This window comes from Mesoplodon mirus, assembly GCF_964341445.2.
Source record: "Mesoplodon mirus genome assembly, contig: HAP1_SCAFFOLD_805, whole genome shotgun sequence".
NCBI classification, from domain to species: domain Eukaryota; kingdom Metazoa; phylum Chordata; class Mammalia; order Artiodactyla; family Ziphiidae; genus Mesoplodon; species Mesoplodon mirus.
The window spans coordinates 219449-238000 of record NW_028295231.1 but is presented as its reverse complement, the minus strand read 5'-3'; the positions used below and the strand labels follow the sequence as shown (position 1 = coordinate 238000).

The window sequence follows — 18552 nt, the reverse complement described above, 5'->3', positions numbered from 1 at the left end:
AGCCATCATCATTTTTTTCATATTTTCTATGACTGCTCTCCTTCTACAATGGGAGAGGTGACATTGCAACGTGTAGAGTACTCAGTAACTGGCCTTTTACAGTAAAAATTTGCTGACTCTTGCCTTAGTGTACATGTTGAAGTACATAGAAAACACAATGGAAACATTCCTAGAATTGATAAGCTAATTTCAGAGTACAAGGTGAATACGTAAAATCAACTGTGTGTCTATATGTTAGCAATAAAAGATTAGAATTTAATTCTCCCCAAATTAATCAACAGATTCAATACAACCCAATCAAAATCCTAACAGACAATTTTCAAGAAATTGACAAGCTGATTTAAAGGTTTATATTGAAAAGCAAAGGACCTAAAATAGCCAAAAACCTTGAAAATTAAGAACAAGTTCAGATCACTTATACTATTGATCTCAATATTTAACATAAAGATTCAATAATCATGACAGTGTGGTATTGGTGTTAGATAAACATAGAAATGAATGCAACACACAGAAACTCCAGAAATAGAATTGAATTTCAACAAAGGTGCAAGTATAATTCAATATGGAAACAGAAATCTTTTTAGCAGGTGATGTTGGAACAACTGGTAATCAGTATAGATAAAAACTAACTCTAATTATTATCTCACATCATATTCACTCACGGAAATGAATCATAAAGTTAAAGACAAAATTCTATTAAACTACTGGAAGAAAACATGGTACAAAATATTTGTTACACTGACTGAGGCAAAGATTTCATGAATAGGACATAAAAAGCATAACTTTGGGCCTCCCTGGTGGCGCAGTGGTTGAGAGTCCGCCTGCCGATGCAGGGGATACGGGTTCGTGCCCCGGTCTGGGAGGATCCCATATGCCGCGGAGCGGCTGGGCCCGTGAGCCATGGCCGCTGGGCCTGCGCATCCGGAGCCTGTGCTCCGCAACGGGAGAGGCCACAACAGTGAGAGGCCCGCATACCGCAAAAAGAAAAAAAAAAAAAAAAAAAAAAAAGCATAACTTTAAGGGGAAAGAGTGATAAGATGAACATTAAAATTAATTTTTTTTCTTTTCATAAGGCATAAGAAAATTAAAAGCAAACCACAAACTGGGAGAAAATATTTGCGAAATTTACAGTTGAGTCCAGAAAAAATAAAACTCAAAACTGAGAAGAAAAACAGCTCAATAAAAATAGACAAACAACCCAATAAAAACGGGGAAAATATTTGAACATAACTTCACAAAAGGGGATATATGAATAGGCGATAAGTATAAGATGCTCAACATCACTAGTTATCAGGAAAATGCAAATTAAAACCACAATGAGATATTATTATACATCCAGTAGAATAGTTAATGTTAAAAAGACTGACAAGGGCTTTCCTGGTGGCACAGTGGTTGAGACTCCGCCTGCTGATGCAGGGGACATGGGTTCGTGCCCCAGTCCGGGAAGATCCCACGTGCCGCGTGAGCCATGGCCACTGAGCCTGTGTGTCTGGAGCCTGTGCTCTGCAACGGGAGAGGCCACAGCAGTGAGAGGCCTTCATACCGAAAAAAAAAAAATGACTGACAATACCCAGTGTTGATAAGGATGTGTAACAATTCGAACTCTCAAATATTGCTGATAGGAATGCAAACTGTCCAGCTATTTTTTGCAAAAACGGTATTGCAGTATCTTATAAAGTTAAAACATTTACCATAAAAACCAGTAATCACATTCCAAGAAAAATGAAAGCATATGGCCACACACAAACTTCTACAGAAATATACATGGTAGTATTATATGCACATTGTATACATATATAGTGATATGCATACATATTATACATAATAGTTCTAAACTGGAAACAAACCAATTTCCTCAACTGTTGAATGGTTATAAAAATTGTGGATCTCCTTACTATGGAATACTACACAGGAATGAAAAGGAACACAATGTTAATAAATGCAACAAATTTGTGATACATTGACAACATGGATTAATCTCAAAAGCATTATGCTAAGTGAAAGAATTCAAACACAAAAGACCACATACTGTATGATTCCATTTATATTAAATTCTAGGAAACACAAAATTGTAGTGAAAGAAAGCAGATCAGTGATTACCTGGTCATGGAAGGGTGCTAACTTCAAAGGGAAACAAGAAAACTTTTTAGGGTGATATAACTGTTGTGTTTCTTGATTGTGGTGGTGGTTACATGACAACATGATTTTAACATTCATCGAAGTGTAATGTAAATGGGTAATGTTTATTATCTATCAATTATAACTCACCCCCCCAAAATTAATTTCAAAATATGGAAGGAAAAGAGGCATAAAAATTAAGCAAATGATGGCCTCCCTGGTGGCGCAGTGGTTGAGAGTCCGCCTGCCCATGCAGGGGATATGGGTTCGTGCCCGGGTCTGGGAGGATCCCATATGCCGCGGAGCGGCTGGGCCGGTGAGCCATGGCCGCTGAGCCTGCGCGTCCAGAGGCTGTGCTCCGCAACGGGAGAGGCCACAACAGTGAGAGGCCCACATGCCACACACACACAAAAAATTAAGCAAATGAAAAAAATAGGCAATTATTAACTTCAGGAACATTCAAAATTTGTGCCAGGAAAAACAAAAGGATTAGTACACAAACGGTGTATAACAGAGTCAGAAAGTCAATAATAGATATTGACATACCTCCAAATTGTGATGTGCCTATAATAGGAGCATTTGAGGAAGAGGAAAAGGGATGGTGAAATGGTATTAACTCATCACCTGTCAAAATGGGAAGACAATATATTGTAAATCAATGATCAAAAATAGCATTATAAACATATTATTTAGAAATATATAAAAGTATTTACATTGGGAAGTTGGATCATGGAGTGGAAAGATAGGTAGTGAACTACCTTTCTCATTTAAAGAATTGTTTAACTTTTAAAGCTATGCTAATATATTTATTTGACTAAAATAATTTTAAAATAAAAATTCTTGATTAAATACTTGATTTATTCAGTTTTTATATTCCTTTATTATTAATAAGAGCATTTAAGTCTATTTTCCCATAGCTTTTTATATTTTTTCTCTAATTTATGAATCATTTGGTTTAAACTTTCTTTTTGATATGGGGATTATGAAGAACACTGTTTTAAATTTTATCAACTGAACATTTCTTTTTACATTTTGATTTCTGGTTTCTAATTTTTGGCTTTGTGGTGAAGGCCATAAGAGAATATATCTTATGAAATCAATGTTTGATTTCATTGATTCAGTTTTCATTTCAAAAACTCTATTATAAAGTTTTTGTTGTAGTCAAGAAAATGGCCAACATTTGTAATTATTCCCTGGGCTTAAAATAAGAATATATATTTTCTATTTTCAAGGTGGAAATATGTGTATTTTATATGTGTATATAAAAAAAAAAACAAATATATATATATATATATATATATATATATATATATATATATATATATATATATTTGTTTTTTTTTTTTTGCAGTACACTGGCCTCTCACTGCCGTGGCCTCTCCCCTTGCGGAGCACAGGCTCTGGACGTGCAGGCTCAGCGGCCATGGCTCACGGGCCCAGCTGCTCCGCAGCATGTGGTATCCTCCCGGACCGGGGCACGAACCCATGTCACCTGCATCGGCAGGCGGACTCTCAACCACTGCGCCACCAGGGAAGCCCTATATATATATTTCTAACTGAGGTATAGTTGATTTACAATGTGATAATTTCTGCTGTACAGCAAAGTGATTCAGTTATATATGCATTTTTTAAATATTCTTTTCCATTATGGTTTATCACAGAATATTGAATATATTTCCCTGTGTACAAATCAAATTTCTTTGTTGTTTAAACAAAATCTCTGTCATATTTTTTAACTTAACTACTTGATCTATCAAATTCTGGGAATTGTATATTAAAGTCCATCATTAAGACATTAATCAACTTCTTTAAAATTTTTTTAAACCTTTGCCTAACCTATTCCTATTCTACATTGCTATTGCAAACAGTTGCTACATTGTTTTGTTTGATTTCATAACTGTGATTAAGTTTTATGAATTTGTCCTTTGTTATCATCAAATATTCCTCTTTTGTGATTTATGCTTTCAGTTGACTTAATTATTGCTTTATCTGTAATTAATAATGCCACCAATGTTCTCTAATTTTTGCACTTGCCTAACACACCTTTGCCCAATTTCATATTTGTGTTCTTTCATTTTTTAAAATTGGTTTTAAAACTCACCTTGTAAAAATGTTGCTATGTATATGCACACAAATAGAAACTTAAAAATACACATCCAAGTTCCAATAGCCCACAGATATTATTTAGATGACCACATATATAACCCACACCCAGTATTCCCTACCCCCGTCCACAGGCCAGCATTTCTAAGTGGTACCTCTGGTTTCCTATGTCAGGGACACAGCAACTATTACAGAGATTAACTGAGACAGAATTGAGGGTCTGTTCTTAGACCTTACTTTCTTACTATAAATTGACAAACCTTTTATTTGAAAGAAGAAAGAGTGCAGAGTCCTAAAGACTTAAGGATTATACAAAAGGGAGTCAGTGTAGAGCAAAGAATGGAGCTACCGTGAATATCTGTGGGCCAAGTTCACTGGCTTCACAATTTTTCTTCAGATCAATTCTGAGCACAGAACAAGGGAACAAGTATATTTTGTCTGTGACATGGGTGTGAGATGTACTTGATGCAATGGGAAGCAACAAGTCTGAACACTAAGCTGATTCCCCTCAGGCTGAGATATCTGTTTCCAGAGAGGATAGGAACAAAGAACACTTAGTATGTGTGCCTTTAATGAAGAGCTGTGGGGAATCCACCTGTCTGAATCTAAGTGTTCTCCTCCAGGGAGAAAATCTTTCTGACTCCCCCACTAGCTGTGACATTCTCATGATTCAGGGTCAGGCAAGGAGCCAGTGGAGACAGGGGTCCCATGATAGCCTCTCACAGCAGCAGAGCAGCCAGGTAAGAAAATCTGGGAAAGCAGGTGAGGACACAGTTATCTCCCACAGAGACAGATTCACACAGACAAAAACACATACATTTACATTTGGAGAAACACACACTAAATGCTTCAGCATCTCACCAAGTTCAAACGGGAAACATCACCTGGTTTAACATGTACAAGCCTTTCCTCTTTCAGGATGTACTGCCCATTGCAGAAGAGAGCAAGCATGTTTCCAAGGTGGAAACAGAAAATTAAGCAGTGGGAAACGAAAGAGGTAACTAAGGGCAGCATTGCTAAGATCAGTGATGGCAGGCTCTTAGAAATTCTGGCCAAAAGCTCAGAGCCAAGAGCCACCCTCTTTCCTCACAAAAGAGACTCTTCTGTCAGACATTCAAGACCCTCCTATTCTACCCTTAAGCTCCACCGTTTTATTAGTTGCTTCCTTGTGTACCTTCACTGTGGTCTATGACCACATTACAGAAGTGTCTCAGAGGGAGGTTGCTTGGATGCCACATGGAACCCCACAGAGGGGGTCAGCTTGAGCTGCGGTCCAAGCACGAAGCATCCTCAGTTTTAAGGTCCAGGAACACAAACACTCAATGCTGCAAAACATGAGATGTCTCAGAGACAGTCACAAACTAAAGAGATTCACAAGGGACTAATATATGAAACCAGGCCCTCTTACCATATTGACTTGGGGGTTGGGGCCAACGTTGCTTGTACTCCTGGTAGGACTATCTCAGCAAACATTGACAGGAAGTGGCTAACCTTAATGCTGGCAGATCTCTCGACCTAGAGTCTGGGTTATTTAGAGCCTGTACACCTGTTTTTGCCTTTGCCAGTTCCCAGACAATAGGAAAAACCCTACACCATCCTGCTATACTTCTTTCCCCTTCTACTACCATTTCCATTACGGGAAATAGCTTACAATTAAGACCCTAATATCAACATCTACTCTTTGGAGCACAATGAAAAAGTCTGCACAAATATTGTTTTGGTTTTTCCTTGATGCAACCCCTGTACCCCACTTCTACATTCGACATCCTTTCCCTGAAGTACTTTCTTTCAATAGCTCTGGGTACTGCCAACTACTGCCTTTCTACCTTTTAATTCTGATATAATTTATGAGAAAATGGCTTCAGATCTCAGAATTTTACATTGGTTTTACTAAGTTAACTCTCAAAATGCTGGATACTTTATAGTCACCATACTATATACATCCTGCAACCACTCTCCTAAAAGTATTGCCTGTGACATCCTTTATCCCAGTCAGTCAAGACATTTAACCTGTAAATCTCCTCCCCTGAAATGCCATCTCCTCTCCTCTTTACTATTCGAATACTGTGTATTCTTACATATTCAAAATTCTCTATCTGACTCTTTCTGCCTGCATGAATTCCTTAAGGCTGGGATTATCACTTGGATATGCCCCCATAACTTGACTTTCTCTATGAATCTCCTTTTCCTCTTCAAAAATAATACAAATACCAGTGATCCTGTTTTGGCCAGCACAGGGAGAAAAGAAGTCTCTTCACAGAATGCAGTACATAGCAAACTCACTAGCATGCTTAGCTCATCCAAGCCAACATTTGTGAGCTACTGCAATGACATTTTGATGCTATCCAGTTACAACGTTGAGGGAAAACTGCCAGGCAGATCCTTCAGTGCCTAGAATTAGTATAATCCTGAGAAAATAAGAGAGATCCAGAATGAATTTGAGTGAGTTGTATAAAGTTATTCGGGTAAAAGAACTTATGACTTTAAACAAATAGCTAAATCTCATTGCTTCATTTTTCCCTTCTGCTTAATGAAGCTTGTTATTTTTTAAATTTACATATTTTAAATCTGTAAGAAATGTATGTAAGGCAGGAAGACACTGCCTGGCACTTGGTTATAGTCTCAATAAATGGTTGATAATTGAAACTTGGAAGTAAAACTAGGGAGGAATATAAAGAAAAGGGCATTTCAGCTGTTTCAAGACTATAAATGTTACGCTTTCTTTCAATCTAATCTGTCATCACCTAATTTCCCTGAATCCCAGGTTCTTCATCTCTGATTCTTCTTCTCAGGGTCCTCACTTATGAATGATGGATTACAGAAGTTCCTGGTGGCCTAGTGGTTAGGATTCTAGGCTTTTACTGCTGTGGCCCAGGTTCAGTACCTGGCCAGGGAACTGAGATCCCAAAAGCCATGTGAGGCGGCCAATATATATAAATATATATATATATATATATATATATATATATATATATGAATGATATGGATTAAAAGAGATTGTGTATGTGAAAATAACTTGTATATACCAGATATTCATTAAATGTTATTGAAGTATGAATTAAGCTGCATGAAATCAAAGATAATTAAACACAAATTAAAATTATAGAAATTAACCAGCTATTTATTTCATTAAAACTCACTTCGTAGAATTATCTAATGTGAATTAATTCTCAATGACAAAACAGTATCATAAAAAATTTGCTCAAATGATGACATTATCAATCTCATCTACTTTTATATTTGAAGTGTTATTAATTAAGAAATACATTTTGGATCTGGTATCATTAAAAACTTGTAATCTCTAAACAATATATGGAGCCTAATTAAATAAATATTTCCTTTTACTTTTGACCACATCTTCTCCCCTGGGCAGAGACAACCAGACTGGAGTCACAGAATTCATTCTCCTGGGACTCTCTGGGCAGTCAGAGCAGGAGGAGATTCTCTTTGGGATGTTCTTGTGGATGTACCTGGTCACCCTCATTGGGAACTTTCTCATTGTCTTGGCTATCAGCTGTGACAGTCATCTCCAAACACCCATGTCCTTATTCTTGGCCAACCTCTCCTGTGTCAACATCTGCTTTTCATCAGTCACAATCCCCAAGAAGCTGGTGAATCACATACTGTGAAGCAAGTCTATCTCTTACATGGTATGTACGACCCAGATTTACTTCTTCATCATTTTCATCAACAGAGATGGGTTCCTCCTCAGTGTGATGGCCTATGATGATTATACTGCCATCTGTTGCCCACTCCACTACACCATGATCATGAGGCCCAAACTCTGTGTCCTTCTGGTGGCTGCATCTTGGCTCAGTACAAATCTGCATGCTCTCCTACACACTCTTCTCATGGTGCAACTCACATTTTGTTCCAACAATGCTGTGTATAACTTTTTCTGTGACCCTTATCCTATTCTAAAACTCTCTTGTTTGAATACCTTTATCAATGACCTGATGGTATTCACTGTGGGTGAACTGGTATTTATGACACCATTTACATGTATCATCATTTTATATGATTCCATCTTCTCTAATGTACTGAAGTTGCCATCTGCCCATGGAATAAGAAAAGCCCTGTCCACGTGTGGATCCCACCTCACTGTGGTCTCCCTGTTCTATGGGGCAATCCTGGGGGTCTATAAGCACCCTTCATCCTCGTACTCAGTGCAAGATGTGGTGACTATTGTCATCTTCACAGTGGTGACTCCTCTCATCAATCTCTTCATCTACAGCTTGAGAAATCATGACATGAAGGGAGCTTTAAGGAAACTAATTTCATATTCTATAATTTAAAACTTTTAGAACTGAGAGGACTCTTGATAGCATACATTTTTTTCATTTTACAGACCAAGAAACTGAGTCCCTATAGGTGTAAATTTACCCATGACTATTCCTGTAATTAATGATATGTGATCATGGTCATGCTTTTAAATATGAGGCTGATAGGTGCTCATAAGTCATAAAACCATTAGTTATGTATAAAAAGGTGTGATTTAAAAACACTTATTTTACAGACAACAAAAATTCAGGAAAAGACAGGATTGGGTCCAGCAACCCTATGAGACAGTGGCTACTATATGGTCTGAGAATTTCAGAAAACTTTAGAGTTGGCTCTCCTCAGTGTCACCTGTCCTCTATGGCCTCACATTAGGAGATGTTAAATTATCCCCAATTTACTGAGTCACAGAAAAGTTACCTTTTCCAGGGCTGTACAACGAGCAATTATTGGTTACAAATGGTGCTGTTACTTTCAGGGTCTTTGGTCATTACTGAATTAGTTAACTTTTCCTCTGTCTTAGGCTCAATTCCTACCCTCTCCTCTCACAGCTCAGAACCTAGCCCTGCACTATTCTTCTTCCCCCACAACCAATCTAACTTCTTGGTGGTTTATTGCCTGGCATGGGTGTCAGGGATGGGTATCAGAGGGTGACGAGCCTCAGACAGTAGCTAGAATTCCTCATATAAATCTCGGTATCCCTTCAAATTTAGATGGGCTAAGAGAAGCAGAGGTTCCCTTAATGCTAAACTGCCCAGAGTTCCTATAACAACTTAGGAACATGAAAACATGAACTAATTACAGGATTTGGATTAGAACCCAGAACTTCTGACTCCAAGTCCAGAGTTTGTTCCAATCCATGGGGAAAGTTTCTAGGAGCCCTTGCCTCTTTTCCTACTCTACACCTGAGGGTTCCCACCTCGTCTTCCCTGGTGTCCAGGGAGCACTCACCTAAATCTCCAGTGGTCATTCTTCAAAAGCCTTCAATTCCTCATTGGCCTTCTCTCCTTTCTCAATCTTCTCTACTCTCGTGAAAAATCAGTACTCATTGTCCTCACTATCACCTTCTTTCCCACTTGGTCCCAACACTGACCAGCTCTTACCATGAGCACAGCAACAGGCTTATCGTGGTTCTGACTGCCTCCTGCTTCCCCCTACACATATCTGTCCTGCACACAGGATCACTTTAATCCTCCTAAAACATTGATGACATCCTGTCAGCCACTCCTTATAGAAATATTGAAGAGGCCAGGATAAATCCAAGTATTACCTTCAAATACAAGCCCAAGATGACTCGGCCCCGAGCCATACTTACAACTTTGTTTGTCATCAACTCACATAATTATATGTTCCATGACTTTCTCCTAATTCTCTTCCTCTTTCTTTCATTCGTCTGCTGAAAAACTCCCTTGATTTTTTTTTTTTTTTTTTTGTGGTAAACGGGCCGCTCACAGTTGTGGCCTCTCCCGTTGTGGAGCACAGGCTCTGGACGCGCAGGCTCAGCGGCCATGGCTCACGGGCCCAGCCGCTCCTCGGCATGTGGGACCTTCCTGGACCAGGGCACGAACCCGTGTCCCCTGCATCGGCAGGCAGACTCCCAACCACTGTGCCACCAGGAAAGCCCTCCCTTGATTTTTAAAGACTCTAATAATTGTGCATTCCCCTTAACTTCTTTACTAATTACATCTCACAGACATGTACTGAGCACACAACACAGTTCTTCTTGGTTGTAGTAAATGAACTCCCAAATGTATGTTGGTGCCAGTGGGAACCTGACTACATGTGACAAAATCAATGTAGTGTTCTGAACTGTTAAGTTTTATTTTAGAAGTAGTTTAGTGCAAATGTTTGAGATATAATAACATGGACTAATGTTGGTGTTTAAGGTTACATGACTCATTTTGGTCTCATCATATTCTTCCTTGCATTACCCATATCTGCATACATGTCTCCTCTGGTTATTACATTACATATTCACTTTGATAAAATACCATAGATTATGCATGGGCACATCCCATACAATGCTCAGTAGAGTTTTTGTTCATCCCAAATAATCATGTATTGAAAAATCACTGATGATGTGGTAGGCAAGTCTAATGGTAAACTGGGAAGTGAACATTCCTAGACACACAAAAAATCAGAAGGGTAAAAATTTAAATCTAGGGAACTAAAGTACTGAGAAGGTTACTCCAGAACACAGAAAGATTCCACTGCATTCTGGGACCCAAAGAAGCAGCAGGGTTGAATGAAAAGAGCCATGTTTGGGATATAGTTTTATTGCTCATCCATCTCTCCCTCAACTGTCAGTCAAAAGTTGGCTGTGAGAAGGAGTATGAGGATAGAGAGAAATCAGTGAACTTACAATAGGGTACAAAGTCAAAGGGAAAATCGCTCTCTATCTACATGGTCCCCACTCATTCAGCTCAAGGGAGAAATCATCATTCACCAGACAGAAGATCCTGTCTGAAGGGGAAAAGAAATCTCAGCAGTGTGGTGTTAGCAGAAAGAGGAAAGGCCTCTGTCTTGCTCAGACTGGCTGTGGTGTGAGGTTATATGCTGTTTAATTCTACCAGAGCCTCGAGTCTTTAAACCTCCTACTTCTGAGGGCCACCTTCAACACCATCTTCACTGGCTCCTTGCATTACTTCAACCACTTAAGGGGAATGAAGGGGAAATAAGCAAAGGGGTTTACTCTAAGGTCCAGGTAGAATCAGCCTCTGTTGTGGTTTCCTGCATGTGAGAGTCACACATGACATGAAGTGGTCATAAATCAAAGCTCAGCCTCATGCAGGGCTTTGAGGGACCTCTGCCCATAGAAGCAAAGCAGTGCCAGGCTGGCAGAGTCCCCCCTGGGAGCAGCCAGGAAATCAGGATTGTGTCTGGGAATTCACCCTCCAGGGCCTGAGTTAGCAGAGGCCAGGCCTCTGCCAGGAGCCTCTTCTCTGCAGCTGGGACTCCCTAAAGACACCACCCCCACTTCCCCACAGGCAACTTCCATCTAGCACTAGTTAGCCAACAGGAACAGCTCTTTGTGAGCCAATTAAAACCATTTGGACACAAACCACCTAGAGGGGTGGGATAGGGTGGGTGGGAGGGAGGGAGATTCAAGAGCGAAGAGATATGGGAACATATGTATATGTATAACTGATTCACTTTGTTATAATGCAGAAACTAACACACTATTGTAAAGGAGTTATACTCCAATAAAGATGTTTAAAAAACAACAAAAACAAACAAACAAAAAACATATGGAGGGAAAAGTTTGGCTTCACCTCAATGATGTTGGAATAAAGGCTCATCCTTCTTCCTGGCACATTTCCCCAGATACTGTTCTCCCTGGAGGGAGCAAGGATTGCTCCATTTCACGGCCATTGGAGGTATTTTCAAGTTTCATGGAATCATTTTCCTCTAACTTGTCCTTCAAGTGTCTGTTCCAAGGCCACGGTTTCCATCAGAGTCCAGCACCATCTCTCATGAGCTGAAGAAGCCCTTCCTGCTATTCCCTGGATATTGTAGCCTAGTAGATATTCTTAGTGTTCTGCCTGTAATATCTTGTCTCCTTGTGCTTGAGGGCAGAAAGCTAGGCTTTATATGAACTTTATCTATCACATTGTCAATTGGCCTTCTAGTAGATGACTTTGTTCTCGGCATTGACCTTTTGTCACTTGAATATTGAAAGCTGGCTATGTCTAACTTATGAAATCTGATTCCAAATGAATCTGGTTTTCTAGATTAACTTTTCATTTGTGAGCCACACAGAGGTACACAGTGTATTGCCAAGCCCACCGTCAAAACAGGCCACCTTTTATTCATTCTAAACTTCAAGCATATCCTGTTGCTCATCAAAAACTACTGGTTCAGGTTCATCATGATTTCTAAATGTGACATACAACTGATATAAAGGCACAAACTTGCCCCTGTATTGTGGATGGATATATTTGCCAAGAAGGATGTGAGGTTATCTTTGTTGCATGAAAGTAGTTGCAGATGTCCCTTAAGAATTCAGACTTGATGATGCAGATCAAATCCCACAATACAAAGCCATGATTACAACACAAACTCCCTATAGAACCTAAAAAGACCAAAGAACTGCCTAGTGATCCAGTTGTTTCAAGAAATTTCTATCGTAAACAAATTCAGCTTATATCCTTAAAAATTGTCATAATGAAGCCAAAAGTAGTCTCAAGAAGTCATATCTAATATAATATTTTGGTAAAGAAATCATTCAAAGCCAAATAGGTAAATAAATTACTCTGACTTTACTACATGAAGTGGGGAGGAGAGGATCAGGAAGGAGGGAACAGGGACATGGTATACTACTGATGACATTTATATGGTCAGGCCACTCAGGATAGGGGTTCTCTTCCTCTCTGAACATCCCCTGCTCAACCATTGCCTGCTTCACCTATACCCTACTCACACGACTGAACTTCCTACATGCTTGCCCCAGGCCCAGGCTACTGATTGTCCTTATCAAAGGGGTAGTATGGGTCCTGGTAACTAATGCCCCAAACTGATGTAATTCCCTCTATAACTGGCAATCTACACCCACTACCATCCATTAAGCCACTGATGTCTCTGTTGCTGACTCCAGGCTTCTTCTTTGGTCTTAAACTGGGCAAATGTAGGCCTTAGAGGCCTGCTGGGTGCAGCCCAACAGTTGGCAGAGCCAGCCAGGAGAACAAGGAAACTCTTGTGAGCACTGAGATGTTGGGAAATACAGGATGGGGAATGGAATGTTGCAGGGGTTGTCCACTAGCTTGTGGGGCCTGAAAGTTGTGGGTTTTATCCCGGGGTGGCCGGCCATTCACACGTGGGGTCCAAAAGTTGAGGGGGTAATCCTGAAAGTTGCAGGGGTAGTACTGTAGTGGATGTCTACTAGTATGTGGGACCCTGTAGTGGCTGTGCATGATGAATGGGGGCGGCCAAGAGATCTGGAGAACAATGGCCCCTCATGGCTCTGCTATTGTATCAAAGTGAGCCTTCTGTAATTGGTTAAGCTAGCTCTCTGAAGGAATTGGTATTTCTCTTCCTGTACCTTTGAGATGTATATGATCTACCTGGGTTCTCAGGAACTTTAATCTAATCATATGTGATCTCTAAGAGTAAATGAACAAAAAGGAGCAAGGATTTTAAAATTCTTTATGGGAATAATTATGTTTTGGGAGTGTCTATCTAAAATAGTCTCTCAAGATTTTTGTAACTTGAAACTAAACTAAGTTACATGAAGAGAATTCATTGACTAAGTCATTTCAAAAAAGGTAAAATATTGGAACATTAATTTCTGGGCAGGTCTAAGTTTATCTACTTTTGCCTGCTTAGGAGAATAAGACTAAAGCATTAAGCTTACCAATCAGGAAATGCACAATTGTTTTTTGGTTTTGGTGAGAGATTAAGGATTTTAAGGGTTAAGATTATAATCAGTCATAATCCTAGTTACTATAACCAAGATTCTTTATTGCTTATATTGTGATAATATGTTTAACTATGACTTTTTAAGTCTTTTGTCTTTTGTAGACAGTTATTGTTGTACTCTGATGCTTTTGCAAAAGTGCTTCATCTTCCAGATTCATAGGAACGACCTTTTGCTAATAACAGGTCTCTGATAAATTTCAGATTACACTTCAGAACTGGGTAAAAACTTAAATAATCCTAAAGGAAAACCTGATGGCTTTGTAAAAAGTTAATGGAAGGATTGGTTACTGAGTGAACTGGTGAATATGGTTATAATATTTATGGGTTTTGTCTGGAAAGTTTTGATCTGTGTTTTCCAGATAGAGGGATGCCCTTCCCCTCAAGTTAGTTGTGACTTACAGCAATTGGGTAAACTACTCCTGAGGGTAGAATTGAAACATTTTTCTTTTCTCTCTACCTAGTCCCTCCAAAAACTGGGACTCCTGGTTTCTGAGCAGCCTTATCAGGTGAATGGGAAAGACTGTCTCCTGGCATGTGCACGAATCTTGATATTTGGGATACCTCTAGAAGACAGAAATCCACTGAGGTGGAGGCTTATGGCAGGCTTTTGTCATGGCATTCCTGGCCTTGAGAGGCCTTTGGGGAATTCAGTCTGAGACTCCTGAGGACTTCTATCTCAGCCAGCTTGAAGGAGCTGATATGGTCAATTGCAAACAAACTAGTTTTGATTTGCTGTGTTTGGTGGAGATGAGGGTTATTTCAGAGAGAAAAAAGACTATGTTTTAGTGGATGTTAAATTCTATTTCTGTTAGTTAAGGTCTGTATTTATGACAGTTATTGTGTTAACCATGCTTTTGCCCTGATGTTCTGAATGGAAAGAAAATCATCTAGCGAAATTTTCACAGATTATAACTACTCATGAAATGTGACACTGCTTGCTTTAAGTCTGCTGCTAATAGCACATGTGCAATGCTTCTGTGACAATTGAGTGTAAGTGATAAAATGTATAGCCTATAAAGTGTTTCCCCATTAACATATCTCTGAGCCTGTTCATGAGATCAGCGTAGTTTTCCTCCAACGTGAGTGACTAGGTGAAAACAAAGGAGACGTAACAGCGAGGGACATGATCTGAACCTGAGGTAAGAGCCAGCACCCCAGCATTGAGGGATGGATATTTTGAGCATCACTGCTTTCTAACAAGATTTGCAATCAAAAGGGGAAATGATGGAAAATATGCACATATTCAGGTATGTGGGAAGTCAGAGGGCTTATGCATGTATTAACTTAAATTTTACCACCCATTTATGATAAAAACCCTGCAGAAAGTAGGCATAGAGGGAATTTTCCTCAACATAATAAAGGCCATATATGACAAACCCACAGCCAACATCGTCCTCAATGGTGAAAAACGGAAAGCATTTCCACTAAGATCAGGAAAAAGACAAGGTTACCCACTCTCACGACTATTATTCAACATAGTTTTGGAAGTTTTATCCACAGCAATCAGATATGAAAAAGAAATAAAAGGAATCCAAATTGGAAAAGAAGAAGTAAAGCTGTCACTGTTTGCAGATGATATGATACTATACATAGAGAATCCTAAAGATGTTACCAGAAAACTACTAGAGCTAAACAATGAATTTGGTAAAGTAGCAGGATACAAAATTAATGCACAGAAATCTCTGGCATTCCTATACACTAATGATGAAAAATCTGAAAGTGAAATTAAGAAAACACTCCCATTTACCATTGCAACAAAAAGAAAAAAATATATAAGAATAAACCTACCTAAAGGAGACAAAAGACATATATGCAGAAAATTATAAGACACTGATGAAAGAAATTAAAGATGATACAAATAGATGGAGAGATACACCATGTTGTTGGATTGGAAGAATCAACTTTGTGAAAATGACTATACTACCCAAAGCAATCTACAGATTCAATGCAATCCGTATCAGACTACCACTGGCATTTTTCACAGAACTAGAACAAAAAATTTCACAATTTTTATGGAAACACAAAAGACCCCGAATAGCCAAAGCAATCTTGAGAATGAAAAAGGGCGTTGGAGGAATCAGGCTCCCTGACCGCAGACTATACTACAAAGCTACAGTAATCAAGACAGTATGGTACTGGCACAAAAACAGAAATGTAGATCAATGGAACAGCATAGAAAGCCCAGAGATAAACACACGCACATATGCTCACCTTATCTTTGATAAAGGAGGCAGGAATGTACAGTGGAGAAAGGACAGACTCTTCAATAATTGGGGCTGGGAAAACTGGACAGGTACATGTAAAAGTATGAGATTAGAACACTCCCTACCACCATACACAAAAATAAGCTCAAAATGGATTAAAGATCTAAATGTAAGGCCAGAAACTATCAAACTCTTAGAGGAAAATATAGGCACAACACTCTATGACATAAATCACAGCAAGATCCTTTTGGACCCACCTCCTAGAGAAATGGAAATAAAAACAAAAATTAAAAAATGGGACCTAATGAAACTTCAAAGCTTGGCACAGCAAAGGAAACCATAAAGAAGACCAAAAGGCAACCCTCAGAATGTGAGAAAATATTTGCAAATGAAGCAACTTTGTCAGTTGGGTTAATCTCCAAAATTTACATACAACTCATGCAGCTCAATAACAAAAAAGCCAAAACCCAATCCAAAAATGGGCAGAAGACCTGAATAGACATTTCTCCAGAGAAGACATACAGATTGCCAACAAACACATGAAAGAATGCTCAACATCATTAATCATTAGAGAAATGCAAATCAAAACTACAAAGAGGTATCATCTCACACCGGTCAGAATGGCCATCATCAAAAAGTCTAGAAACAATAAATGCTGGAGAGGGTGTGGAGAAAAGGGAACACTCTTGCACTACTGGTGGGAATGTAAATTGATACAGCCACTATGGAGAACAGTTTGTAGGTTCCTTAAAAAACTAAAAATAAACTACGATATGACCCAGCAATCCCACTGCTGGACATATACCCTGAGAAAGCCATAATTCAAAAAGAGTCATGTACCAAAATGTTCATTGTAGCTCTATTTACAATAGCCAGGAGCTGGAAACAACCTAAGTGTCCATCATTGGAAGAATGGATAAAGAAGATGCGGCACATATATACAATGGAATATTACTCAGCCATAAAAGGAAACGAAATTGAGTTACTTGTAGTGAGGTGCATGGATCTAGAGTCTGTCATACAGAGTGAAGTAAGTCAGAAAGAGAAAGACAAATACCATATGCTAACTCATATATATGGAATCTAAGAAAAAAATGTCATGAAGAACGTAGGGGTAAGATGGGAATAAAGAAACAGACCTACTAGAGAATGGACTTGAGGATATGGGGAGGGGGAAGCGTAAGCTGTGACAAAGTGAGAGAGTGGCATGGACATATATACACTACCAAATGTAAAATAGATACTGGGAAGCAGCCGCATAGCACAAGGAGATCAGCTCAGTGCTTTGTGACCACCTGGAGGGGTGGGATAGGGAGGGTGGGAGGGAGGGAGATGCATGAGGGAAGAGATATGGGAACATATGTATATGTATAACTGATTCTTTTTGTTATAAAGCAGAAACTAACACACTATTGTAAAGCAATTATAATCCAATAAAGATGTAAAAAAAAAAAAACTAAACATAGAATTATGATATGATCCAGCAATCCCACTACTGGGCACATACCCTGAGAAAACCATATTCAAAAAGACACATGCACCGCACCCCAATGTTCACTGCAGCACTATTTACAATAGCCAGGTCATGGAAGCAACCTAAATGCCCATTGACAGATGAATGGATAAAGAACATGTGGTACATATATACAATGGAATATTACTCAGCCATAAAAAGGAACGTAATTGGGTCATTTGTTGAGACATGGATGAATCTAGAGACTGTCATACAGAGTGAAGTAAGTCAGAAAGAGAAAAACAAATATCGCATATTAACGCATGTATGTGGAACCGAGAAAAATGGTACAGATGGACTGGTTTGCAGGGCAGAAATTGAGACACATGTGGAGAACAGATGTATGGACACTAGGGGAGGAAAGTGGCAGTGGGCAGGGTTGAGGTGACGAATTGGGAGATTGGGATTGACATGTATACACTGATGTGTATGAAATGGATGACTAATAAGAACCTGCAGTATATAAAAAAAAATAGTGAGGGAAGCTGTGTATGTGGGTAAGGTAGGAGGTCTATGGGAGCTCTCTGTACCTTCCGCTCAGTTTTGCTGTGAAGCTAACAATGATCTAAAAAAATAAAGTCTACTAAAAATGTTGGTAAAACTGGTTTGGGAGAGAAGATAAAACATCCAATTTAAAACATACTAAGTTTGAGATACCTAAAAGAGACACTTGCTGAGAGGGTGAAAGAGATACTGTTAACTCTGTCAAATAACACTGTTTGGTGTGTTAAATACTGTCATACTATTATTTGGTAGAAAATTTCCTATAAAAATACTATGGATACTAAAAAGTTATTTTGATCAAAAAAATCACCTAATTATTTAATAAATAAATTGGTTGTTAATGGCCCATTTTACAATATAAGTCCTGGTGACCAGGTATATACTAACCTGTCTTCTTTTCTGTATTAAAAAAGCTAA

The 18552-nt window shown here is 38.9% G+C and overlaps 1 protein-coding gene across 1 annotated transcript; it reads left to right on the top strand.

The window, feature by feature from the left end:
* Positions 1–4793: 4793 nt before the first annotated feature.
* Positions 4794–8516, top strand: LOC309797625 (olfactory receptor 1f45-like; the record flags this gene model as incomplete). Its single annotated transcript, XM_082646093.1, is given in 4 exon segments — positions 4794–4983; positions 5140–5218; positions 7595–7847; positions 7851–8516. Coding segments are annotated over 4 exon segments (1188 nt in total).
* Positions 8517–18552: the final 10036 nt, after the last annotated feature.